The sequence below is a fragment of the Leptidea sinapis genome, chromosome 9 (assembly GCF_905404315.1).
Source record: "Leptidea sinapis chromosome 9, ilLepSina1.1, whole genome shotgun sequence".
NCBI lineage: Eukaryota > Metazoa > Arthropoda > Insecta > Lepidoptera > Pieridae > Leptidea > Leptidea sinapis.
This window is the reverse complement of record NC_066273.1, coordinates 10204487-10231414: the sequence shown is the minus strand read 5'-3', so window position 1 is coordinate 10231414 and position 26928 is coordinate 10204487. Positions and strand designations below refer to the sequence as shown.

Below are 26928 nucleotides of genomic sequence, written 5' to 3'. Positions count from 1 at the left end.
AGCGAAAAAAATCGGGATCCAGTTCATTTTGCTCCCACACCCATTCAACGAATTGTCGGCGCTGTGCATGGTCTGCTGGTTTGAACTCCTAGGTCAGCTGAATCTTGGAAGGATGAAGGTGAAGATTCTTCGTTAGAATTCGCTGCGTGGTGTTCCTCGAAAGTTGGAGTTATTGTGAACGATGCCGAATTGATGTTCCCGGGGTTTCGGCAATACTCTCGTTTACAGCAGCTATGTTTACGAGAGACCGACCGGTACGCCGAGGCACGGGAGACTTGCCATCCATAATCGAATCCATCCAGTTGTCGTTTTCGTGAGGGTCACTTAAGACCAATTAACATCTATTTCGAGATAAAAGATGGTGGATATCACTTTTTTAATTATATAAATATAGGTATCATTTTCGAAGTTTTAGGGAGTGGCAATAAGGAATATGACATCTATTTTGAGATCCAAGATGGCGGATGTGACTTACAATAAAATCAAAATGGGTATTATTTTTGGGAATGTCGGTAAACACACAATTTTAATTTAAAAGTCCAGCTAAAACAGCAAATTAAGTTGATAATTTCGAATTACTTCAACAAAAACTGTATTACTCGATTAAATTGAAAATGCTCAGTTTACTCTCAATGCAGTTAGATACAAACTCATCTTTGTAGGGATATATCTATTATGCACTATGGTTATGGTAAGCTTTATGGCCCTAATAACTATGTAATACCTAAGGCTCACATTACGAGCAAGTATGACGAAAATCATATTGATATGCACGAAAAAAAAATTCAAGTAAAAGGAATAAAAGGCAGAAATATGTTAAATCAGTATATTTTAGGAAGTGTTCGGTAGCCGCTGATAGAGGTGCGGCCTAGACGCACAGCCTGGACACACGTGCAGCGTCGACGATATCAGACCCTCGCACTCCCAGCAGTAGTACTCCACGCAACGGGTACACCGATGTATCTGCGATACGAGTAGACAATTATTTAAACAAACTTCAATTCTGTTTACTTCAAACAATCCATACGACACATTTCACTGGACTCCCTTGAACAAGATTTGACACAGGTAAAACTGATTTACATAATTTAATTAGTGGTTTTAATAGTTAAATAAATATAACTTTTCTATCTACAACTGCAGCAAAATCGGGAAGTTATTTTTATACTTTTTATCCGACTTATGTTAAACGAAATACGTTATCTATAAATGAAATTTAATTTTTTTACCATCTTTTCGCTGTCACTTATCTGTGAATGGCTCGATCACTATGACTTCCGCAGAGACGTCGCTTCATTGTGTGTTTTCTACGGCATCTATTACGGGGAGTGTTCCGAAGAGATATTTGACCTAATTCCTGCCACGGAATTCCACCTTCGCACGACACGTCACAAATTAGGATTTCATCCCCACCATCTGGTTGTGTGGCGGTTCTCAGTGCGGTTTTCCAGGAACTTTCTTCCACTTACATACATACATATAATCACGCCTCTTTCTCGTAGGTGTGGGTAGAGACCACTTCCTTACACTTGCTACGATCCTTACATACTTGTTTCGCTTCGCCCACTTTGTTTTTTTTATTAATATTATTTTTGGAAACTGCAGGCAAACAGAAGTCTGTAAACTTTGCAGACCTTTCAAAGATAGACGCAATGGTATATCTGTGTTAATAATTAACGCAAAGTAAAATTATTCCAAATTTAAAACTTTTTGTCTTTATCTTACCTTGGTCACTACAGAATTACATGAAAGGGAGAAGTAATTTTGAACTCGGAGTAACTTTACATTGCTTTTATTAATATGATAGTAAGTGTTTAACCACGAGTTAAACTATTGTACGGTGAATCCGATCTGTAAAGACTATACAGCTTGAGACAACATAGGTTGCATTGGCCGGGATAGTATGTTGCCCGGATTGAAGAATTCTGAGTATTGCGGAGGCTCGTAGAACCCAATAATAGTATTAATTAAGTTACAGAGATTCAAAGAATGAATGAATGTTAGTATTACACACTCAAAAAATTAAGTTAATTTTTATGTAATATCTAATCTGCCTGATATAATTCCAAGGATACGCGCATTAGACATAAAATTGTTTGGTTAGATGGCGTTGAGTAGGCCTTGCAATCGCTAGGAGTCACTAGATGCAAACTGACTGCGGATTCATCTTAAGCAGGGCACGGTCCAATAGGCACCATTATCCAAGATGTAACACTTAAAGTTTTGGTACTCACCTGCTTATCTAGGTCCGTAAACGACCTCGTGCAAGCAAAACAATGTTGACTCTGTCCCTCATTCTTCAACTCCTCAAACGGCTCAACTGGGAATAAGTGATGGTACGACCTGAAAATTATAATTATACTTAATTATGGTTATGATGTTTCATACATAGTAGAATCTATGACGCACTTTTTAGTCTGTGGTAATAAAACATAGAATTATATGCAGTAACGCATACGACGCGCAAAAAGTCTGACACACAAAATATCATCGTAGATTCGACAGACCGCACGGCGCCGTACAAAAAGTCTGCCAAAAATATTAACGTTCGCGTTAACACACGCTAACGCAGACGATGCTCACTTTAGTCTGTAGTCTACACTTGCTAGTGATTGACGTGTATCGATGTATCGATGTTGATTCAAGAAATAGAAAATAGTTCAGCACTGAATGATACATCTTTGGCAGAGTATCATGATAGTTTAAAAAGAAAATTGTGGGATAAAGTGTACTAATTTATTTGGATATAGTTTTAGAACTGAATGTTTAATATGTATACCCTTTAAGAATCGTTCTGAAGGAATAGGACGAACCCAAAATTCTCTATTTCTTCTTCCTTTTTATGTCTCAAGTACGAAATAATACACCGCAATCTCTGCACTTCCATTGCGAGTATAACACGGAATGGATAGAATATAATATGTATATGATCCCCGCTTTTTTTGTTAGTGGTGATAGTATTTTATGATAAAGCCAATCCCATCCATATAAAAATCAACAGTAAAAAATAGATGATTTATATAACCTGCTTCTTTGTTAAAAATATAAATATTATTTCAAAAATATATAGAGCTAATACCGTTACCGTTATACCGCAATCCAAATGCATCGACCCTAATTCGAACACTTAATTAATGTTCGACCATTTCTGCTTACAGTTATTTTACCAGTGGAAGACTCCTTCGGACAGAATGCCAGCTAGATTATGGGTACCACAACGGCGCCTATTTCTGCGATAAAGCAGTAATGTGTGAACATTACTATTACTGTGTTAATTACATTCGGTCTGAAGGGCGCCATAGCTAGTGAAATTACTGAGCAAATGAGGCTTAGCATCTAAAGTCTCAAGGTGACGAGCGCAATTGTAATGCCGCTCAGAATTTTTGGGTTTTTCAAGAATCCTGAGAGGCACTTCATTGTAAGCAATTACCATCAGCTCAACGGCCTGCTCGTCTCGTAACTTATCATAAAAAAATAGTACTATAAGATTCACATACAAAATTTCAGTTACAATAATATGTTACTATAATGATATACAAATTTTCAACAAGATCGGTCGAGTCTATTTAATGTCGTAGAAGGTTATACTTAATTTGTTTGTCTCAGCCGTCATAGATATTTATCAAAATAAATTAAAACTTCAGACGACGCCAACATAATATATATGGCGTGGCCGTATATTAAATGAACACACACACACAGGTAGAGCTATCAAACCTCAAAAAAATATTTCTCAAATTAAAGTAAATAATTGAAATCTTCAAAGAAACAAGTGAGATATTAAGGGGAAACAAAATTTTAAGGAAAGCAGCCAGTAGGGACTTACCAGCTAGCAGTGACGCACGCGCGGAAGTTTAAGCTTTCGGCAGGACCTATCCTCTGCATTTTGTACCATATACTTATTTAGGTTAGACAACGAAAGAATATTGATTTAAAATTACGGTTAAATACCTATTTATATTATAGAAATAACTGACTTATTTTTATAAGATGACCATAAACAAGGTAGGTACAGGTTTAGTAAAAGAAGTCAACCCTAATGTTGTCAGAACAGGTAAGAGTCACCCGATAGAGACAGAGAGGCAACTTCCAGGTGAATAAAAATGTAGGTTAATAGCGCTGTGCGATCTGAATTACACCTTATTGTATGACCGCAAGAATCCCTATTTCTGTAATTGATTTAGCGGAGTGAGACTACTGTACTTGTACTATTTATTATATATTCTTTGCCCTTACGTGGTCGCATAAGACGGCACTAAGTAAATGTCAGTGCTTACGATGTTAGACTTCTTACAGGTTGTTCCGATATAATATAATGAAAAATTTATTTATTTAGGTTAATTATGTATTAGATTTTTGAATATTTTGTATGATAACGGTTAAGTAGTTCTACCCGTGTGTTTATTTAATGTCGCCATTGCAGCGCCACTCTGTACGTGTGTACCTGGCGAGATGCGGCGCGGACGCCAGCGTCAGGCCGCACGTGCGGCACTGCACCGGCAGCGAGCAGTACTTGCTGCGGCACTGCGGACACAGGTGGCCGTCTCCTCCGACACCCTCGCCCTCCTCCACGTGGCTGCACCGACATAACATTTATATTATACTAGTAGATGCCCGAAAGGTTTTATCTCAATAAAATGTTTAATATGGGAGTTTTCATGCCTGTCAGTCTATAACGGCCGTTCCCAATATACTATCTACACATAGAGATAAATTACTACCTTCTACTGTCAATAATCTGGAGCTGTCCCAATATATCCGATAAGTTATTTTTATCGCCTTATATTGGGACGCGTGAATTGCAATTCCATACAAACTTCTATCGCTGGTAAGCTGTACGTCCTCCCATTGACAGGCAGCGTGTACGGATAAGGCGAGTTACCGTCGATAAGTTTATTGGGACAGAAAAGTCGACGGTAGTTACGATTTTTATCTCAAGTAGGCCACAACCGGAGATAGACTGAATATTGGGAACGGCCGTAAGTTGGCATAGCAACATCCCATTCTCTCTAATAATAATAATATTGACACACTTTTACACAAATTATCCCCAAACTCTGCTTGTACTATGCGTGAAAGACAACGATATATTTAATATCATATACCTACATACTTAAACATACATTAACACATCCATGACTCGCAGATGTCTGCACCTACCGGGACTCAAACCCGGGACCTCCAGCTGAGTAGGCAGGGTCACTTACCACTGGTCACATATATAATTACAAATATAAAGTTTGCATAGGTCAACGGATAATACCCAATAAATGTTGATTCTCTCGAGAGCGTCGATATATACGTTTTATGCGGCATAAACGGCCTTATATTCTAGAAGTCTGATTTTTCACAGTTTCAAGAGACTGTAGATTTTAATAACGTATCGTTTTAATTTCAACTCGATAAGCGTTGCCGAGATAAAGAGTCTTGACAGACAGACGGACGGACTGATTTGGGTTTCGATAATTGAATTTGCTCAGAATTTTTGGGTTTTTCAAAATACCTCCTCTAAAATCAGTCACTCTAAATTTATTAGGAAACATTGGTAACCTTACACAGAAAATATATCAAAGCAAGACTCCTGTCGTAAGCTGAAACAAAAAATCTTGTGACCATCGGTAGGACTAACCACATGCACACTGTGATCGGCGGGTCGGTGTTGGTGGCGTCTGCCTCGGTCGAGGGAGGCTGGGTGTGGGGGAACCCCATCTTGACGAGCCCCGCGTCCAGAGCGCGCGCACGGGGCGGCGGCGACGTGTGCTCCAGCAGCAGCGAGCGATAGTGCACGTCGTCCAACACCACCTGGAAAAGTACACACAATCTATTCAACGTTTTTATGTTGAATTCCCACAACTCTAAGGTATTGTGGGAGGCTCCTTTGCACAAGATGCCGGCTAGATTATGAGCACCACAACGGCGCCTTTTTCTGCCGTGAAGCAGTAATGTGTAAACATTACTGTATTTCGGCCTGAAGGGCGCCGTAGCTAGTGAAATTACTGGGCAAATGAGACTTGACATGTTATGTCTCAAGGTGACGAGCGCAATTGTAGTGCCACTCAGAATTTTTGGGTTTTTCAAGAATCCTGAACGGCACTGCAGTGTAATGGGTAGGGCGTATCAATTATCATCTGAACGTCGTGCTCGTCTCATCACATATTTCCATAAAAAAAAACGAAAAAATTGGCAACGATGCATACTAAGAGCTTCAAATTGTGAATTCTTACCTATTTATCAATGAAAAATATGTCACTATCTTACTTTCATTGATTATTATCTCCGTAACTGTGTTGTATGTAATTGTAACTGTATTTTTATATTAGGTCTTGCGTAAATATTAAATTTTTATTAATATTTTAGCTAACCCGACGTTTCATGACCTTTCCAAAGCACGTTTTCAGGGAGAGTGCGGTTGAAATGAGTCAAGATAGTATTGGTCATATCATCATTATTAAGGTTAGCGCCATTTTTGCCTCAGAGGTGTGGAGCGGAGTCAAATCACATAAATTAAATCAATACCTATGATACTTCATTAGCTTGTGTTTAATCACATCCATTCAGTATGTAATAACAGGATGGGTATAAAACACAACACTTGAGCCCTGCAAATTGGCAGTGGGTAGAGCCTGTTATATAATAATATAAACTACACACACATTAGGTCATCGACAAGCAAAGGTTAAAGTTAAGAAATAACTGCAAAGTTTATTTAGTAAATTATTTACTGAATTATTATTATAAAATGTAAAATTATATTGGGTAAGTCACAATTACATACCCCATATTCTCCTCCTGTATCTTGGCATAATTTCTTACATATTCTTACTTCTGCAGCGAGTCCAATAACAGAGCATCTGATACCATCTGTTTTTAAAGTCTGAAATAAAATATTTTTTATAGCATTACAAATTTTTAATCATTAAAAGTACCCAATTAAAAGATTTTTAATTTGAATATACCAATTACAAATTTTGTTTTGGGGATGATCGATATGATTCACACTTTACGAAGTCTACCTACATCAAAATCAATCTTGAAGATGTCAGAAATGTGAGTGTGAGCGTATGGACTGCTAGTAGGAGACTAGAAGTCTATATACACAGTCAATAACCAGCTAGGGGTCCTAAAATAATCTGTAGACATGGACAGATGTAGAATAGAGCAAGGTATTATTATCTGATAAAGCCAGAATCTCTTTATTTGGCGAGGACCGACATTATAAAGTGCTAAGAAGAACAAGAAAGCGTTAGATAGATATGTTTTAAGAAATTATGCTGCATGATGGGAGCTCAGTTATGTTTTGGGCTAGCATAACTTCTGAAGATCATACAGAGTTAGTTTTCGTAGAAAATGGCGCTCTCGCAACGCTACATCACGGAAGTCCTTATTGTTCTTGTACAACCAGCGTTAGCTATTCCAGGAAATGTTGCTGTGGTTATGGACGACATTGCTCGAGCACGCCGAGCGCGCGACACAAACGCTTATTTAAGTAAAGTCGGGATACGTAGACCGTTTAGATTGGGCAACACGAAGTCTCAACATTAATCCCACTGAGCATCTTTGGGACTTTCTAAAACGACGTGTTAAAGAGGTGGTGACCCAGCCACACAGAACATCCGAGAGCTTATAATTGCTATTCCGAATGGGAGCTTATTCCCCAAGAACTCATAAAAGATATCATCCAAAGCATGCCACAAAGAATTGCAGCAGTTATTTTACAACTGTTAAAACTAAAAGTACTTGAATAAATCAAAAGTGCCCATTTTTTTTTGCAAAGGAGTTTATTTTGCGAGCTCATAAGCTGTAATAGTGTATTACATCACAATTAATAAAAGCATAATATAGATTTTTTTTTATTTATTTTTTATATGAGAGGGGGCAAACGGGCAAGAGGCTCACGGGATGGGGAGAGGTGAGGCAACCGCCCATGGACATCCGCAACAACAGGTGTGTCAAGAAATGCGTTGCCGGCCTTTAAGGTGGGAGTATGCTATTTTCTTGAAGGTCCCTAAGTCGTATCTGTTCGGGAAGACCGCTGCCGGTAGTCGATTCCACAAAGTGGCTGTGCGAGGCAAGAAATTTCGAACAAAACGCGCGGTTGTGGAATGCCAGACGTCTACGTGATGCGGATGGTACTTTGCACGTAATGTCCGATGGTGGAACAGCTCCTCTGAGCACTCCCCGTGATAAATGCGGTAGAAGATGCAGAGAGAACCCACATCTCTACGCAATGCTAGAGAATCAAGCCGATCGGAGATGACTTGATCGTCGATGATTCGAGCCGCTATTCGTTGTATGCGGTCAAATGGAAGAAGCTGGTACTGGGGAGCACCCGCCCAGAGGTGAGAACATGTGAGGCCGAATTTACGCCTAATAAAGTTGTAGGCGGTGGCTTTTAGTGAAGTACTGTTTCGCCTTACTGACTACACCAAGCTTTTTAGAGGCCAGTTTGGCCTTCTCTTCCAAGTGACCACGGAACTGAACGTCACTCGATATATCGACGCCAAGTATGCCAATACAGGCTGTGGTAGTTAGAGGAGTGATCTCGAATCGAGGGGATACGACAAAGGGAGACTTTTAATTGGTGAACGCACAAACTTGTGTCTTCTTGGGTTTGAATTGGACTAAATTATGTCGGCCCCATTCCGAGACTTTGCAAAGCATAGTCTCGATTTCAGACACAAGTTTGTTCCGGTTCTCGTCGACGCTATCCCGGGACATGTTGGCACGGCCGGTGTAGGAACCCTGTGCTGTCGTCTGCATAGCAATGAATATTGCTGATTTGCAGCATATCATTGATATGCAGAAGAAACAGCGTAGGGGATAGAACGCAGCCTTGCGGGACACCAGCGTTTATGGGTTTTAAGTCGGAGCATGCACCGTTGATAACAACCTTGATGCTCCGATCAGCCAAAAAGCTAGTGACCCATTTGCACAAGTTCTCGGGAAGCCTATAGGATGGTAGTTTCGCTATAAGCGCTTTATGCCACACCCGATCGAAGGCCTTCGCTATGTCCAAACTCACCGCCAACGCCTCTCCCTTCGACTCAACCGCTTGCGCCCATTTATGGGTGAGGTATGCAAGAAGATTACCAGCTGAGCGACCCTGACGGAAACCGTACTGGCAGTCGCTGATCAGCTGGTGCCCCTCTAGGTATCCCAAGAGCTGGCGGTTGATGATCGACTCCATTACTTTGGAGAAAATGGAGGTAATGGCAATGGGGCGGTAGTTGGACGGATCTGAGCGTACACCTTTCTTAGGGATCGGGTGCACTAATGCCGCCTTCCATCATTTCGGGACTACGCCTGATGAGTAGGAGAGCCGGAAAAGACGGGTAAGGACCGGCGCCAGTTCTGGAGCACATGTCCGCAGCACTATCGGGGGAATGCCATCGGGCCCGCTCGATTTGTGAATGTCCAAGGTGAGAAGCGCCTTAAGCACGGCACTATGCCGGATTTTTACCTCCGGCATATAAGAATCGCACCGCGGAATATGCGGTGGTGGTGCACCTTGATCATTCAGAGTCGAGTTGGACGCGAAGAGGGAGCCCAGGAGATCAGCTTTCTCTTTCGCGTCATGGGCCAGCGAGTCATCATCCCTGTGCAGTGGCGGAATGGCTGGCTGGCAGAAGTTTCCTTGGACAGCCTTGGCGAGCTACCAGAACGCACGAGTTCCCGAGGGAAGGCGTGCAAGTCTCTCGCCAATTCTGCCAACGTGCTTCGACTTCGCGTCAGCAAAAACTCTTTTGAAGGACCTGGAGGCATGATTGAAGTGTTTTTTAAGTTCGCTAGAATTCACATCCTTAGATACCAGCGCATTGACCCAAGCCTGACAGCACTCCTGCTTTCGGCGAGAGGCCATTTTGCAGGAGCGGTCAAACCATGGTTAGGACCTGCCACCGATAGGCACAGAGGAGGATGGAATGAAGAGTTCCATACCTTGCAGTACCACATCAGCAACAGCGTCAGCAGCGGCATCTGGATCTCCCAGCGAAAAACAGATCTGCCTCCACGGGTAGGATGCAAAAAAGCACCGCATCTCGTCCCACTCTGCTGACCTATAGTGCCACACGCGGCGACAGCCTAAGAAGCGGGGCCGTGTTAGGCGCGTGATCGGCACGGTGCTCTGGAACAAGCAGTGGTCCGACGATCCCAGAGGAGGGTCAACGGAAACTAGGTAGCCGTCCGGATGTGAGGTCAACAGAAGGTCCAACAGTGAAGGTGTATGATCTTGCACATCTGGGATTCGCGTTGGCGCAATAACCAGTTGCGTCAGACCATATGCTAAGGCGAAGTCGTGAACAGATCTCCCTGCATGATCGGTGGTACGTGAGCCTAGCCATTCGGCGTGGTGGGCGTTAAAATCGCCAAGAAACACGATTTCTGCAGTGGGGATCTGCTCCAACACGGAATCTGTAGCCATTTGGATGTGTTCGAGGAGCCGGTCAGTCTCTGCGTTACCGCTATGGGACCTATACAGGCATGCGTGGATTCGCGGATGGTCATCGCAGTCTACACGCAGCCAGATGATGGATAGGTCCTGTCCTTCAAGAAAACTCAGGCGTCGAGAACAGACATCCTCCCTGACGTAAACGCACACGCCAGCCCGTGGTATAAAGGAGTGTTCCAAATTATACCCCGGGTAGGAAAGGTAAGATGAATCAGCCAGGGAGGATATCTGTGTCTCGGTTAAAAAGAGCAGGGCCGGCTTCGCCGTCTCCAGGTGAAAGTGGACGGCATTTAAATTTGATCGAAGCCCCCTGATGTTGCAAAAGTCCACAGCTAGTGTGGAGGGTGGTTTGAGCCTCCTGCTCAGTCTGCCCCGAGTCAGCGCAGATTTGCCCCCTCCAGAATACGCGGGGCAGCCTGGGCAACCACTGTTAGGTACAGGCCCTAATTGTGGACGCCCAGGGACGGATTCTCCAGGGCTGAATAGCCTGGTACCGTCCTGGAGTAGTCTCTTTTTAGTCTGTGCTGCCATTTGTATTCGGGAGGGGGGGTGTAGGCCTCCGGATACCCCACTCACCGGACGAAACACAGCGGCATAGTTTCGAGTGGTGGAGTGGTATTTCTCCGGGCGTGCCGGCCCAATTCGGTTGTGTCCATGAGGACCCAACATGGCACTACCACTCCTAAAATTGAAAGAGCCACAAACTATTTATGTAAGAATAGTATTATAATTAATGTTTGCATTTGTACATGAATTTGCAGGATAAGAATGCAAAATTTCAAGATACGTGGGTAACACTGAAAATATTTAGAACTGGCCAGTTAGAAACATTGCTAATGAAAACTTTTGTGAATTGGCGGCAAATTTAAAACTCTTGTTACACGTTAAAATGAACCTAACGCGAGAAAATTTTCCGTTAATGATTTATTATGACTTTCGTTGTGGGCTTACTCAACAACAATGCTATGATAGGCTGCGATTTGATAATGAAGCCCCATCTCGTGCCACTATTTACAATTGGTTTAACGAGCTTAAGCGTGGACGTAGCAATCTCAATGATGATCCGCGTGAGGGACGTCCTTTAACAGCGACTACTGAAGATAACATCAGTGCTGTGCGACTCATGATAGAGGAAGATAAGAGAGTGACCTATCAGGAGATACGGGCAAGCCTAGGCATTGGTATGAGTCAAGTTCAAAAAATATTACACGAACATTTATGCGTCAGGAAGCTTTGTACCAGATGGATTCTCCATACTTTAACCCATGACCAGAAACACCTTGGACTGGTGTCGCCAAATGTTAGACAAGTTCAACGGCGGTGACTCAAATACTGTATTTGACATCGTAACAGGTGATGAAAGCTGGATATATTGCTACGAACCCGAAACCAAAAGATAATCAGCTCAGTGGGTGTTTCCTTTCGAGGATCGGCCAACTCAAGGAAAGGAAGAAGTCAAGGAAAAAAGATGATTGCGTCATTATTTGGTCGGAAAGGTCATTTCGCGACAGTTGTGGTAGAAATCGGAAGCACATTTACTGCAGACTGCTATGTCAATCGCTGTTTGCCTGTTCTCTAGGAAAAAATTCGACAGCAGCGCCCTCAAAGTAGGATCCTCCTTCACCACGACAATGCTTCAGCACACTCGGCAAATCGGACTGTTGAATATTTGAATATGGCAGGTGTCGAGAAAATGAGTCATCCGCCATACAGTCCTGACCTGGCGCTCTGCTACTTTTATTTATTCCCAACAACTAAAGATAAAACTCGAGGTATTCGCTTTACGAGCCTCGAAGATGCGGTGAAAGCGTACGAAAATGCCATAGAAGAGACCCCTAGAAAGAATGGGCTAAGGAAGAATGGGCCCACTGCTTTTCTCAGTGGTTGCATCAAATCCGATGATGTGTAGAGAGGAACGGAGATTACTTCGAAACACAAAAGTATTGGCAGCTTTCTACATAAAGCCGTTTTTCATTTTGTAAACATTTTCAGTGTAACTTAGGTAATAAATGCAGACATTCATTTACATGTTATCTTACTTTACCTGAATAGTTGTTGTTATATCTCCTGGATCGCAAGTAGTGAGAGACGCAAACAGAACAAGAAGTTCTCTTGAGGCATGTCCTGGAAGTGGCTTTAGCACTTTATCTGCCAACTCTAACGTATTCTGCAGTGATGGTTCCCCAGTTAATGCCAGATTTGTTAAGCTGCAATACAACACAAAAACAAATGAAATAACTAGAATAGAATATAAGGGTTAACTATATTTATAAAGCTTACTTTCAAAGGTAATAACTTAGAGTTCTTAATTTTATTAAATTACCAATTTTACCCTTGCACTGTTTTAACATGTTTTCTAATGTTTCCCGAGAGCTCTGTAAGTTTCTCTGCCCTTTTATTTTTCAATCCTATCAGTCCTAGTTGACTCAATGGGTTCTGATCAAAGAATTCTTCAATAAATTTTTCTAGTAACTGGAACAATACAAAGTAATGGATTCTGATAGCTATTAGTTACACAAACATACAAATAGATATAACACATTCTAGATATTTAATATGAAAAACAACAGACAACAAAAGTTGACCATCCATTGTGGAGTTTAGACTTTCCACAATGGAATCCATAACGGGTATTGGTGAGGCAATAGCAAGGCACCCATTTAATTATCTCTCCTGATCCCTGATTTCCTAATTCAATTGAATGTTGATAATTTGCTGTGATCTCACATAAATAAATTAAATACACAAATTAAATTTGAATTATAGAATTGAAGATGTGGGAAGGTGCTTGAAGGAACAACTTGTTCAACAAACATTCATAATATTTTTCGCAACTTTGACTTCACAACAAAAATAAAATTGTGTGTGAAGTTTATACTAGTGTTGAAGTGTTATTGACAATATAAATAATAATAATAAAACCTATTTATTTCCAATCTACAATTAAATTACTTTCTTACAGTTATATCCATGATTACATCTATTATAATAAATATTACTTATAATTACCATTATTTACATAGCTAAGAAAAAAAATATAATTTTTATTTGTATTAATGACTGTTGTTATGTACTGTCTTCATCAGGCCTATAGGCCTGATGAAGACAGTACATAACAATTTGGGTATACCCAAGAAGGGCAATATAAATGGCAGACTCAAAAAGGATGCTTGTGTGAAAATCGGTGAATTGCTTTACACTTATACATAGTGTGCTGTACTGATGAACTTACAAGAAATGTTTAGAACTCATTTAACATAATTCTAGTTCAATGTATCCTTTTATATTCTCATTTGATTGCATTAATGGGTGTATGACGGGTTTAACTAACAAGCTTTTTTTTATTTAACCTCAAAAGATCAAAAAATAAGCACTAGATATTTCTAATGTAATACTGAAATAAGTTGAAGGGAATAAAGAGATAAAGTTTTTGACTGCCAGAAATGAAGTGATACTATTTCATATGTTGCTTCTTCTACATCATTACTGTGACTGTTATTGGTAAAATACTGATAATATATATGTACAGCATGTATAGCAAACATATTTTACCAGATGCATACTTTCAATGTACACATGAATCTAGTAGGTTTCAAGTCCTGTGATGACATAGCCTCGGAACAATCTATTGCAACAAGGAGGTGTCTCATCATTCCTAGCCGAATTGGAACTCGCCGAGCCACTGCTGCTCTTTTAGCAGCTTTTTGAGCAAACTCCGCCACCAACCCTTCAACCAAGCCATCTTCATCTTCTTTTATTGCCTCCCTGTTCGATACAAACGAAAACTAGATAAAACTTAAATTAAAAAAAAAACATTATCAGTTCATTATTAACTTTAATTGTTATTTGCATTCATTTGTTAGCTGTGCTGTGTATTCAGTAATTCTGTGCATGCCTTCAATTTGGCAAAATATTAATAGTTAAAAATTATAAACTCATTTAGATATTTCAATTGTAATATATGAAAATGAAAAATTATGTATTTATAGTCCTATACCTATAAATACAATCTTTACATACCAAGTTTTTTCATAGCCTGTTTCCCAACGATATTCTTTAGGATCCTGTTCATCGTCTGCCATTACTCATTTATTCTTTTAAATATTTTTTTAAGTTGTAACAAACGTAACAATATATTTTTAAAGGCAACTTTCTGTAAGAAAATAATATGCCTATAAAATTAACTTAAAAAGTAGTACATAATTAATTCCTAATAGTAAATTGATAACAAATAGCACGATTAAATATCAAATAAGACCATTACTCCTAGATTATATTTATTGCCATTAATGTACATATTAAAATTTAAAAGCTATGAACCGAATTACCTGCACAAAACACTTAGGTATACTCTTTGCCTAATGCCTGTTACTCTGCACTCTGCAGTACGAACCAATGAGTATTTAATAATTATTTTAAACACTACGTTCAGTACGAACGAGCAGCGAGCACAGATGACCTCGTTGTCGTTAGTTAGGTAATGTTCTGTCACTTCTGTGATCTGTCATCTGCGCAGATGACTGATCACAGACAATAGAACCCAAACAGAACCACAGACTACTAAGAGATTTGATTCCAACTTTCAACTATAACTGAAAGTACTCTGTGGTTAAAACGAGTAACGAGAAGAGCTCAAAAGTCAAAACATAAAAGTGTCGGGCTGTTGTCACCATACCTTTACCGTACCCTGTGCCTAAACAAGCGCCATTGTGGAAGTTTTTTGAACTGTTACTTACAGCATACAACTGGACACTGGACACTTTTTTCAACTTTTCTCCCGAGATAATACCTCAAAAGGCAAAACCAATTTTTTCGCTTGCATTGCACAGTGGGCGCATTCCGACATAACAACGAGGAAAGAAGTTACCGGAAGCAAGAAAAAGATAAACAGAATTTGGAACATCAATTATGTACCATCACATTAGTATACAATAAATATAATATTATGTATATATTAAGTAGTAGCAGGATGCAACAATTCAGGATTAAGCTTCGCACGACAAGTCACAAATTAGGATATCATCTTCACCATCTGGATGTGTGGTGTGGCGTTCTTCCACAGTGCTGTTTTCAAGGAACTTTCTTCCACATACCACAAAGTTGTAGAATGTTTCTTGAACGATAGAACATGGATACTTTCAAAAAAGCTTTTTTGAAAGTATCCATGTTCTATCGTTCAAGATTTTATATGGCTGTGCAAGCACTGTATCCGTCGTAAGCGTCATATTTTCGTTACACGAGAGATATATATGTATGTATAGGTTATTCAGAGTGGCAGCTGCCACGCGCTCCCCAGAACCAAACCGTAAATAGTTTTTTGTTGTAGTTGCTTTAAAAACAATGCACGCCTGATTGTATTTAGCACCTTAGTGCTGTTCTATTTAGTGTATTTCTTCACGTCAGTGTGCAATTTATAAATTATCATTTAGTAAGAATTGGTTCTCTTCAAAATTATATTTTGTCGCCGCAACTTTATTATTTATATATGTATAAGAAACGTTGTCGTTTTAGTGACAGAATTTATGCGTTGAATTTTTCTATCACTCAGATTTATTTATCTGCAATTTGTTTATAAATTAATGTCGTAAATAGTCTTCTAGGTAGCCGATACGCACATGAAGACAGAAAAAAAAGAAAAGTTATAAAAAGAAACAAAGACAGCATCGAGTCGTTCGAAATTGTTTTTTAAAAATAACTAGTTGTGTAAAGTGCTTTTGAATACCGCATTATATTTTAATCTAATGTTCTCGCTCCTTTGTAATAAGTTGCCCTTATCGGCAGTCGGCACTCCGCAGACGGTAAGTGCTCGCATACATCGAGACACGTCGCTCTGTGTAATTCGTTATGAGACATTTATACTTTCTACAGAGTCTTTCAAAATTTGTAAACATACTGTAAAGCTTCGCTTGTTTCGGGCGTCCCTGGCGGCAGGCGGCACTGTTATTTACAATAATAAACTTCTTTTTTGCGGTCGGCTCTAGGTCTAAGTACGAAAAACTAAGCAAAACCATTCAACCTACTTAGTAATTATACTAATCTTATTATTAATTTATGATAGGTACCTATTAAGGTACCTATCATAAATGATCATTTCCTTGTAGGTGACTAACAAAGCTCGCCCGTTCGTGAGTACCTGTTGGATAGCCACTCTTGCGTGGCCACCGCGCGTACTTACGGTGTCGATACCTACACGGGGAGTGAGACAGGCCTGCCTAGGTACCATGATAAAAACTAATGTAGCTATCTATTTACAAGCGTTTATTTTCTTCTTTGTGCTTTCAGTTCAGATTTACAAGAAGATCCAACTTTATAAATCTTTAATTTCTTAGCTTTCTCTCTTATTAAGTATACATTTAACTTTCATTAGAAGCCAGTCTATATAATTTATAAAAACATTCTATTGATATAATAATGGATTATTCTAGTTTGTTTTTTGGTTTTCTTGTACTACATGCAGCAGACCCTCGATGTAAATTCTTACTGAGTGCATAAATCCGCCTGATTTTTTTAAATAAGTCTTTGGGAACTAAAAAACTCAAGTGAAAATGATCTCTTTTATTCAAGACTATAACAATATAATAGAATAAGACTAATACGCTATAACAACCATCAGACGCTTACCACCCGAGCGAGCATATTGAAAATTTACTATATTTTTAAATAAGTTAATAAGAAATATTAATTTCTCTTTTATTTACTTTTTTAGTTTATTGGGTGAATTGAAAATATTTTGATCTCTTGTATTTAATTTGTCCTACCTTTTTATTTTACTTTCTTTTAAATTCAGTTTTGATAAATTTGTAGTTATTTAATTAAATTATTATTGCCTACTGGACTTTATATACTATTGGACTATATATATAATACCAAGGTAATGGTTTACTGACAATCACAGCTCTATTTCATCCCACGATACAGTCTCCGACTAGTGTGGCGATTCAATGACGATCAAAATGTAGTCGTAGTATATAATATATAAGCTTGTAAAATATTTAAATTTAATATAATTTAATGACAATGCATTTGTAAAAAGATCGATTCTTATAAATTATTCTTAGTCTTAGCATGTCTTCATATATGTCCGAGTTGGTAGATTTTAGTAGATACTATTAGTACCAATATATTTATCATGACAGCTCTATGTATTTTAAATTATATGACAATAATTGAACGTAGTGTTTAAATTCTCTTTGATTACAATTTATTTTAAATTCTCTTTGGCTCTATGGGTTTGTCACTTATTGTAAAGCGCCGCTTTCTCATTTTTTTACTGTAAAATTTGCAATAGTTTTTTCATACTTCAGTATTCTTGAAGAGTGATATTGGTAAGTACAACTTACGAGTTTTCTTTAACTTTTGGACGAAAACAAGATAAATAAATGTTCTGCTTTAGTTTTTAGGAAATCATGTCGGGGATAGCAAGTGCTCGTCTTGCGGAAGAGCGGAAAGCTTGGCGCAAGGACCATCCCTTTGTAAGTTCCTGTTGAAGTTACGTTACGCTTAAATTACAAAAGCACATGTTATTATCTATTGCAACGTCCGATTAATGACAGCTGGCAGGTAGCGAAACGTCCGATGACGCGATTAAGATTATCCGACGGCGAGCGCGAGATTCATCATTATTAAAAGCGATATAATTACATAACGACTCCACCTATGGCTATATAAAAAATACATTCACGTAGTTAAAAGTATAGAAAATCAACGTGTAAAATCATAAATTATGTTTTTGAACCCAAGTTATATATAAATAAAAGGTTAAAGCTCGAGATTATAGGTAGAAATGTGATAATATTTTCATTATATTAAGTTTTTATGTAAAATATTAGCGCACACATTAATAAAACTTGATTATTATTGAAATAGACTATATAACCTATTTTTTGATATTAATGTGTAATTACTTCGACTTACGGGATTGTTGCATTAAACTAAAATAAAGCACCCATTCTTAGTATATACCTACAATTTATCTGCGGAATGCACAAGTAAAACGTGAAATACTTGGTTGTCTCAATACATCCAGATTGTTGAATATTATAAACATTATATTTATGATATTTTGTCCCTATTACAAGCAATGATTTACTGTTAATTAATTGGATTACAATAAAAATTTGATATTTAAACCAAATCGATAAAGTAGTATCGATCATACTGTTATAACTTGTCGATTTAATGTCGTAAGAAGAATTTTATATGTAATTTGTAGATAAAATCGGAAACTAGATATCATGAGGATTAATTTCATATATAAAACAAATATAATACGTAATTAAAATATTACACTTACATGATAAACAAAACAATAACAAAACACTTGACACTACAAAAATAAACAAATGACAATTCCCCCCGCAAACCAATTTTCAATTAATTATTTCTTTTAATTTTTGCTCGGATACTTGATATTTAAAGATAAGCCTATTACAATTACTTACCATAGAGTCTTAAAAATCGTATTTGACAAGCTAATTCACTCATACTACAGATTATAACACAAAATAAATACGCAAGTCGACTGGGCCACTCTGGTTGCCTGGACGTTTGACTGTCTAAAGAAAAAAGCCGCTCTAGTTGCCCGGACGTTTCAGTAGTTATATGAATTTGTATATTATTCCAGGGTTTTGTTGCTAGACCAATGAAGAATCCTGATGGTTCTCTAAATTTAATGACTTGGGAATGTGCGATTCCTGGTAAAAAAGGGGTTAGTACTTATATTTATGTACCTAAGAGAATAAAATTTAATATTTGAGTAATATTAATATATGAGTAGTGAAATAGTGTTTTTGTAAGCAAAATATTGCAATATGAAAGTATGGTCACATTAAAAATCCTGATCTGACTTAGTACCTTGTTTTCTATATTATAATTATTTTAGTGTGTATGTAAGAGAAACTTAAAATGATGTATTTAACTTTTCAGACTCCATGGGAAGGTGGTTTGTACAAATTGAGAATGATCTTTAAAGATGACTATCCAACAAGTCCACCAAAGTGTAAATTTGAGCCTCCTCTATTTCACCCAAATGTATATCCTTCAGGAACAGTATGTCTCTCACTGCTTGATGAAGAAAAGGACTGGCGTCCTGCTATAACAATTAAGCAAATTCTGCTTGGTATTCAAGATCTGCTCAATGAACCAAATGTTAAAGATCCGGCTCAGGCAGAGGCATATACAATTTATTGGTACCTATATTTATTTCTATACTTAAAGTTAGCATTTTGTTATTACTTATGACAGCCAGAGTTATAGGTAAAAGGGAGGTTTTATAGATCAAATAAACGGTGAGAAGATAAGCCCTTACAATAACGGTAATATTTTTGATGCAGAAGAAATTTTCAAGGACATTTTCATGTTTTGTTTCATTATTTCTGAAACTCATCATGAAAAGTAATATTATGTATGTGAGTTTTTTTGATACACTTTAACCACCCAACTGATCATTTTGTACACAAATCAGGGACAGGGCAAAGGGTACATTTATCCAGAATTATCCAGGAAATTCTCACAGGATAAGAGTATGTGAGGGAGTGCTTTACTAATTTAGGTCCCATCCATATATAACAAAGGCAAATAATGAAAAAAAAAAAACAGTTCTTAATCTGATTTTCATTCGCAATCATTCATGTTTGTCACATATTTACTAATATTGATGATCTTCAAATTTTAATATGCAACATTTTGTATGTTTGAAAGGACATATTTCAGAACTATGAACTGATAAACACAAATGTATGTAATCAAAGTGGTAGTGGTTTCATCTAAAGTCTTAGTGATATGTAGTACAATTTGATTGGGTTTATTAGGCACACTTAAATGATAACTTACAACTATGATTATGTTGTCTCTGTTATGGGAAAATAATTCCAATTAACACCAATGGTTTATTCGGTCACTTGTCTCCCAGTGGATTTAAAAAAATTATAGTCCTCAATATCACACTGTACTGCCCTACTTCCTTGACCACATGTTAATCTTCACATTCAGTTTTTTTTTATTTTCTATTAACCTGGCCCTGTTATTTTGAAATTACCAAAAAAAACAATGTTAAGTATCTATTAGTAAAAAAGCATATTATTGACAAATTTTGTTCATATACTGTATGGTACAGTTCATAATTTTAGACAGAATTTCTAAGTGTGTAAGTTGTACTTAATAATTCTGTTATAGTCCAGTACAAAAATGCTGACTTGAATAGGTCAATTGTTTTACCAGACTTTTTTAGTATATGCCCAGTATATTATTTCCCCCTTTCAATCTACTAACTAATGCAGCCAATCTACTTTAATATGCTTAATTTTTTCTTTGTAGATATCACACAAAATTACTTATTTTTTCTTTTCAGCCAAAACCGTTTAGAATACGACAAGAGAGTGAGAGCACAGGCCCGTGCTATGGCGGCCACTGAATAAATCAATTTCATCCAACTCAGGGATCATGAAATTACTTTGTAGCTAAAAATGAACCATTAACATCGTATTAATAGTGATGAGTTATTTGTTTTGACTACACTTTCAAATTTGCTACAAAGCATGGTACAACAATAAGTAACTATATATAGATCCAAACAATTTTAATTTGTATGTTTACTAGAATCATCATCCACATCATGACACATTAAAGGTTTTATGTTAAAAAAAAAAACAAAGGAAACAGATATTAAAGTTGTGATTTCCAAAATTTTAGGGATAAAAGAATAAAGAAATAAATTTCAAACTAAGCTAATTTATATAGTCTAGATAAACTGTGACAGCTGTTAACATGTCAAAAAGAAAGAGTGGAGCTCTGTTAGTGTCTATTTCCAGCAATGCACACACACTAAAATAAAATGGCATACATTTATATTAAATTACCAAGCATAATCATTTTCATTATCCTAGTATTAATATGTTATTATTTTAGCCCAATACAGCTCAAGTTTAATTTGTTGTATTAACATTTAAATTCTCATTAATTGAATTGCCTAGAAAGAAATTTCATTGATCTGTAAATAGTAATTAAATACTTAATTGTAAGTGTAAAAATAGGTTTTCACTTAAGTCTTAGTAAACATTGTATACAAAATTCTGATTTAAAACTAGATTATAATACTACAGATTGCTTTCCAAATTAAAAACTTTTTTTTTATAATATATATATAACAGATTTTTTTTTACAACATCATTCCACACACAATATTGTTCGGTATTATACTGTTTCCTTGAAATAAAATGTAAGATCTTTGAATGTAAGTTAGTTAAGAGAGATTGCAATTTGAATATCTTTGTATGAAGGAGAAATGTCAGCTAGGGAATTAAACGAATTGAGACCTTGTTATAAGGTTCAATAATTTAATTTAAAAATATTTTTGTAACTTAAGTATGTTAGTTTTTATTTAATGATAATAAAAGTTTCTAATTGAGTGTTTTTCAATACACTTCATAGAATGGTTTTTAAATTCAAGGCGGAAATTATAACCATTGATATATTTACTATACAGGTGTACCACGACTATGCCACATCGAGGGAAAGTACCTTAAATATTGTAGATGTAACATTTAACTGAAAGAAGAAATTATTGCCTGCTTGAACTGGGAAATGAACATGATAATGTCACATACTTATACCTAATTTAAGACTTTTATGGTTTTCTCATGGTTGCCAAAAAATAATTATCTAAGTCCTGAGGTAACCAACATAAAAAAATACCGAATTGAGAGCCTCCTCCTTTTTTGAAGTTGGTTAAAAAGAGTGACTATTGTTTTCATTTCTGACTCTGTCCTTTCAACTGTCCCGTTCTGACAAGCGGGTCTTGTCTGGGGACTTTTCAATAATTGTACCATATTTAATGAATTAAATTACATTGTTTTCATGTCAATCTTAAATTAATAAATTAACCTTACTGATGATAAGTCACACCATCTTTTTTTTGAGTCTATAATGTATTATTTAATCAATTTTTATAGCACACTTAGGCTTGTTGAATGACACAAAACTAAGGAGAAAAATGTGCCTACATTGTCTTTAAGCACACTTTTGCGGTTCCGTTATCAAACTGAGAATAATATGTCCATATGTATAGAATGTCATTGCTCACATTAAAATATTCTCTTTCATGTCTTAATTGTTACTTCTTTTGAGTAAATAGAGCTTGGACGACCACGCTTATTATCGTGATTGTACAAAAATAGAGATTCTGCTAGATCTAAAGTTTTTCTCCTTTTTTGGTAGGTACTTTTTTGTAGAGCTCCCAAATGTTGATGACTGTAAAGTCATCACCCCTCTTAATACTATAATATCTAAACAATCTTGCTGTCCATTTATGAGACTTCATTCCGATGTGGTAACGACTGTCCATTAACGGCCGATTTCAATAACCTAGCTATCCTTAGTTTAATTTACTAGAGGGAGACAAATCTATCCTTTTACGCTTACTTACATTTCAATAACCTATTGACAGATAGCATTGGACTATAACTATGGATGGATAAGATCTTGTCATTAAACGGTGACAGCAATGTATCCATAAGTTAAACTAAGGATAGATAGGTTATTGAAAACAGCCGTAAGTCGACCCCGCCCATATGAGTATTGTACTCTCTCAGGTCTCTTTGGCAAGACCAATGTTAAAAATTTCACGAAGCTGCATTGCATACTTTTTGGATACATTAATTACTATTTGATTGAGCAAATCTTCAAATAAATAAGAAACAAAATGGAACGGGGTGGTAAGTTCCATAATATTAGTGGGTAGGTCAATGATATTTAAAAGTATAGATAGGTTACCTAGACAACATTTGGTGTTTGCAAATGATACACTAACGCACACATGAATAATTTAACATTGCAATAGCACACTACATTACGATTACACGTCAACGAAGGATAGTAAATGCAATTATCGCAAGCAAAAAATAGAAATCTAATTTGCTAATTGCTTCGTATTTGAACAGAAAAATATAGAATATAATTCATCAGATATGATGTTTTACCGTACACCATGATTTATGCCTAAAATACGATTGATACATGAGTTCATGTAGTAAAAGTAATAAAGTAGTAAAACTGTATTGAAATTAAGTAAAAGTGTCATTGATTTTATAAAAAAATATTTTTAATATTGATTGTAATGCTTATATAGCCACATTGATGATATCAATTATTTGTACATAAAATAATAAAAAACATACAGACAACAAAACGTATCGACAGTACGGTATTTTACTAACGACGTACTTTTTTGTATCTTATATTATTTATGGATGTCTTTTTGTTGAGGGTTTATTACAATAAGGTAATGGGAGAAGAAGAAAATGATCCATTGATTCTTCTGCAGTTAGCAAGGGATATACCGAAAGGGACAGTGTTAATGAAAAACCTCCTATGTACGCAAACAGCACTCACTGTTTACGGCCGCTACCTACCCTAAAACTTGTTTTTGTATTTTGATAGTTCTGCTACATAATATACACACTTGTTTATCAAAAATTATTACATTTCGTAGTACATTTACTGCATCAACGCCTTTTTTACATCATTTCCTAAAATATACTACCTCGATCATCCCGCAACAGACAGCATCAATATTTCGTCGTTTCTGTACGTTAATCTACGTCCGCACTCGAGTCTCGTTGTCATGGCGACATATTTATTTTGTTACAGAAATAATGAAATAAAATTTTATTATTCATGATTTCTTAAATGTGGTATACAATTTTATGATTTTTTTTACTTTCGTAATTAGTGCATCATCCCATAACACAAGACGTCATTTTAATGTTGTACCTATATCAAATTGTAAGCAATTCTGTCAACAACAAACGCGTGCGTACCGTTTTCGTGTCGAGAGAGCGACTACCATTGGGGTAGGTAGTGTATATTGTTCCTTTGAATGCTAAAGCTTCTTTAATAAGGTTCACATTTTTCCGTTTCAATAATATAATAAAATACAAAAATAATTAATAATCAGTCAATGATATTATATACAATAAAGAGGAAGATATCGTACTAGCGCGCGCAAAATGTTGCAGACAAATTCAGACAATTGTCGTAATTTCATTTAGTCGGCTAATAGCTGCGAGCTAAGCGGAACGTTTACGTGGCGGGACAAGAATAATCTAAAATGCCAACCTGTGTGTTAAGAAAATGTAAAAACTATGTTTGCAAAATATATAAGAGTGAAGGTATTTCATACCATAAGAAATTATATAAAAGAACGTCGTATTTGTATTTTATCACGATTTTATTTCTAATTTACAAATAAATCTCGAATTATTAACGTGGTGGTTCGAGCAAGATAGAGAATATAATGTCAACTGCAGCGCGACAAGGACAAATAGTATGTGTCATAGATTAATCAACCAGAAGTGAAATCGTAGGCAGAATACATAGTGTTCGTAACCGCTTGATTGCGGAACTTGAGTTTTCTTGTTAGTTAGTGAGCGTCTTTCTTAAATTATATTATGATGATTTTAATAAGTTCTGGCTTTCGAAGTCTTATAATAAAGGTGGTATAGAATGAGATTAGTAATAGCAGGCTATTTGATATTTTATTAGTACTTAATCTTGGAATGTATGTAACGTACCAGGAGGTCTACTCGCAAAATCGACAACGACACATTTGGAACGCTACGATAATACTCTGAATATACCGCAACTACCCTGTCTGCTGCGGGATGATCGAGGTAGTATATTTTAGGAAATGATCCAAAAAAGGCAGTGAATGTAATACGAAATTTTATATTTTTTAATAAACAAGTGCGTATAGCTGAACTATCAAACTACAAAAACAAGTTTTAGGATAGGTAGCGCACGTAGACAGTAAGTGCTATCTGCTTGCGTAGGAGTTTTTTCAGTAACACTGCCCTTTCGGTATATCCCTTGCTAACTGCAGAAGAATCAATTTTCTGTTTCTCCCGTTATCTTATTGTAATAAACCCTCAACAAAAATACATTCATAAATAATATAATATACAAGAAATAATAATTGTAAACTTAAAACTTTTTGGGAGCCGTCGTTTGTAAAAATGGAACCCTTACTGTTAATACATTTCGGTTTTGTTTTGATATGTCTGTATGTTTTTTATTATTGTATGTACAAATAATTTATATCATTAATATGGCTATATATTATAATCAATTTTTTTTAAATCAATAACACCTAATTAACTAATTTAAATGTAGTTTTACTACTTTATAACTTTTATTACATGAACTCATGAATTAATCGTATTTTAGGAATAAATCACGGTGTACGGTAAATAATCATATCTGGCGAATGATTCTGTGTGTTTGCTATGCTAATACGAAGCAATTAGCAAATTAGACTTATCTCTTTTTCACTTGCGATACTTGCATTTACTATCCTTCTGTGACGTATAATCGTAATGTAGTGTGCTATTGCAATGTAAAATTATTCATGTGTGCGTTTGTGTATCATAAAAAGCACCGAATATTGTCTAGGTAACCCATCTATACTTTTAAATATCATTGTAATCAGTTAAGTCTTATCACGACCTAGCTGCCATGATAGTGTTATGACTTATGAATTATATTTTACAATCAACTGGTTTCTTTCATGATCTCTAATAGAATATTGGACTACTAAAATATATATTACTAACTGGCCCAGCTAACGCTGTATTGCCATAATATAAAGTAATAAAAAACTATAAATTATCATTTTTGGGGTATAAATAATATATGACGACCGATTCTCAGACCTACTAAATATATCGTACATAAAATTTATCGTACTACAATAATTAGTTTTCGATTGCCATCTTGCAACTGTATTGCGTATCTGTGGATGGAATTGAATAATATTAAAATCACGATACAAAAATAGGTGTTCATCGTAAATGGGTGAAAATTTGAAGTTGTATGTATTTTTTAATGCTGAATCATATATTGAATATTTGAACCTCTCCTCCGAAATAGAAAGGTTGGCATCTGTTTATCGATTCCACCATTGATGTATACTGACAGGGGGATAATATATCTATGGGTTCCACAACGTTCTGTATACGAAGCTTGATTAATTTTGAGAAACAAATGGTATTGAAGTAAAAAATGCTTTTTTTATTGTTTTCCCTCAGTTCTGGAATTATGTACAAATTTAATTGATACCAACATTTGGATGAACCCAATAGTCCAATACCCTAATAAATACAAAATTTGTTTATAAGCAATTAATAATTATTTAGAAACCTATAAAATTTTACCAGAACATCAATCCGGATTCAGAAAGAACAGAGGTACCATGACTGCACTCTTAGATGTAGTTGACAATATTCAAGCAGCTCAGGATGTGGGTAAAGTAACCATTTTAGTATTGCTTGATTATTCTCGTGCTTTTGACACCTTATATTTAATTCTATTACTATCAAAATTAGCCTACTATGGACTCAGTGAAATACTATACAATGGTTTCATAGTTACCTCAGTCATAGAACTCAGAAAGTTGTAACCACAGAAGAAGATGGTAAAGTTCGCTATTC

General features: G+C 36.4%; 2 protein-coding genes across 15 annotated transcripts in view; one reads left to right on the top strand and one right to left on the bottom strand.

Moving 5' to 3' along the window:
* LOC126966245 (general transcription factor IIH subunit 2) overlaps positions 1-14918 on the bottom strand; it is a 44576-nt gene extending 29658 nt beyond the window's left edge. The window contains exons 1-10 of one of the 13 annotated variants that reach the window (XM_050810206.1): positions 14776-14918; positions 14468-14600; positions 14011-14212; positions 12780-12919; positions 12492-12654; positions 6776-6874; positions 5630-5802; positions 4445-4576; positions 2235-2343; positions 813-963 (exon numbers count right to left, since the gene is read on the bottom strand). In XM_050810206.1, coding sequence (XP_050666163.1) covers positions 832-963; positions 2235-2343; positions 4445-4576; positions 5630-5802; positions 6776-6874; positions 12492-12654; positions 12780-12919; positions 14011-14212; positions 14468-14529 — 1212 coding nt within the window. In that variant the 5' untranslated portion in view covers positions 14530-14600; positions 14776-14918 and the 3' untranslated portion in view covers positions 813-831. Of the gene's footprint in view, positions 1-812; positions 964-2234; positions 2344-4444; positions 4577-5629; positions 5803-6775; positions 6875-12491; positions 12655-12779; positions 12920-13999; positions 14213-14467; positions 14604-14775 lie in introns of those variants that run through there. The other 12 variants (XM_050810208.1, XM_050810212.1, XM_050810214.1 and 9 more) reach the window with 12 other exon arrangements.
* Positions 14919-17626: 2708 nt separating this feature from the next.
* LOC126966279 (SUMO-conjugating enzyme UBC9-A) lies at positions 17627-21166 on the top strand. 2 transcript variants are annotated; one of them, XM_050810269.1, is made up of 5 exons: positions 17627-17772; positions 17841-17919; positions 19071-19154; positions 19373-19635; positions 20796-21166. In XM_050810269.1, exons 2-5 carry the CDS (start codon positions 17854-17856, stop codon positions 20860-20862), a joined length of 480 nt encoding a protein of 159 aa, XP_050666226.1. In that variant the 5' UTR covers positions 17627-17772; positions 17841-17853; the 3' UTR covers positions 20863-21166. The 2 variants fall into 2 exon arrangements, with proteins under 2 accessions (XP_050666226.1, XP_050666227.1); XM_050810270.1 differs by having other exon boundaries at positions 17699-17772; positions 17848-17919.
* Positions 21167-26928: the final 5762 nt, after the last annotated feature.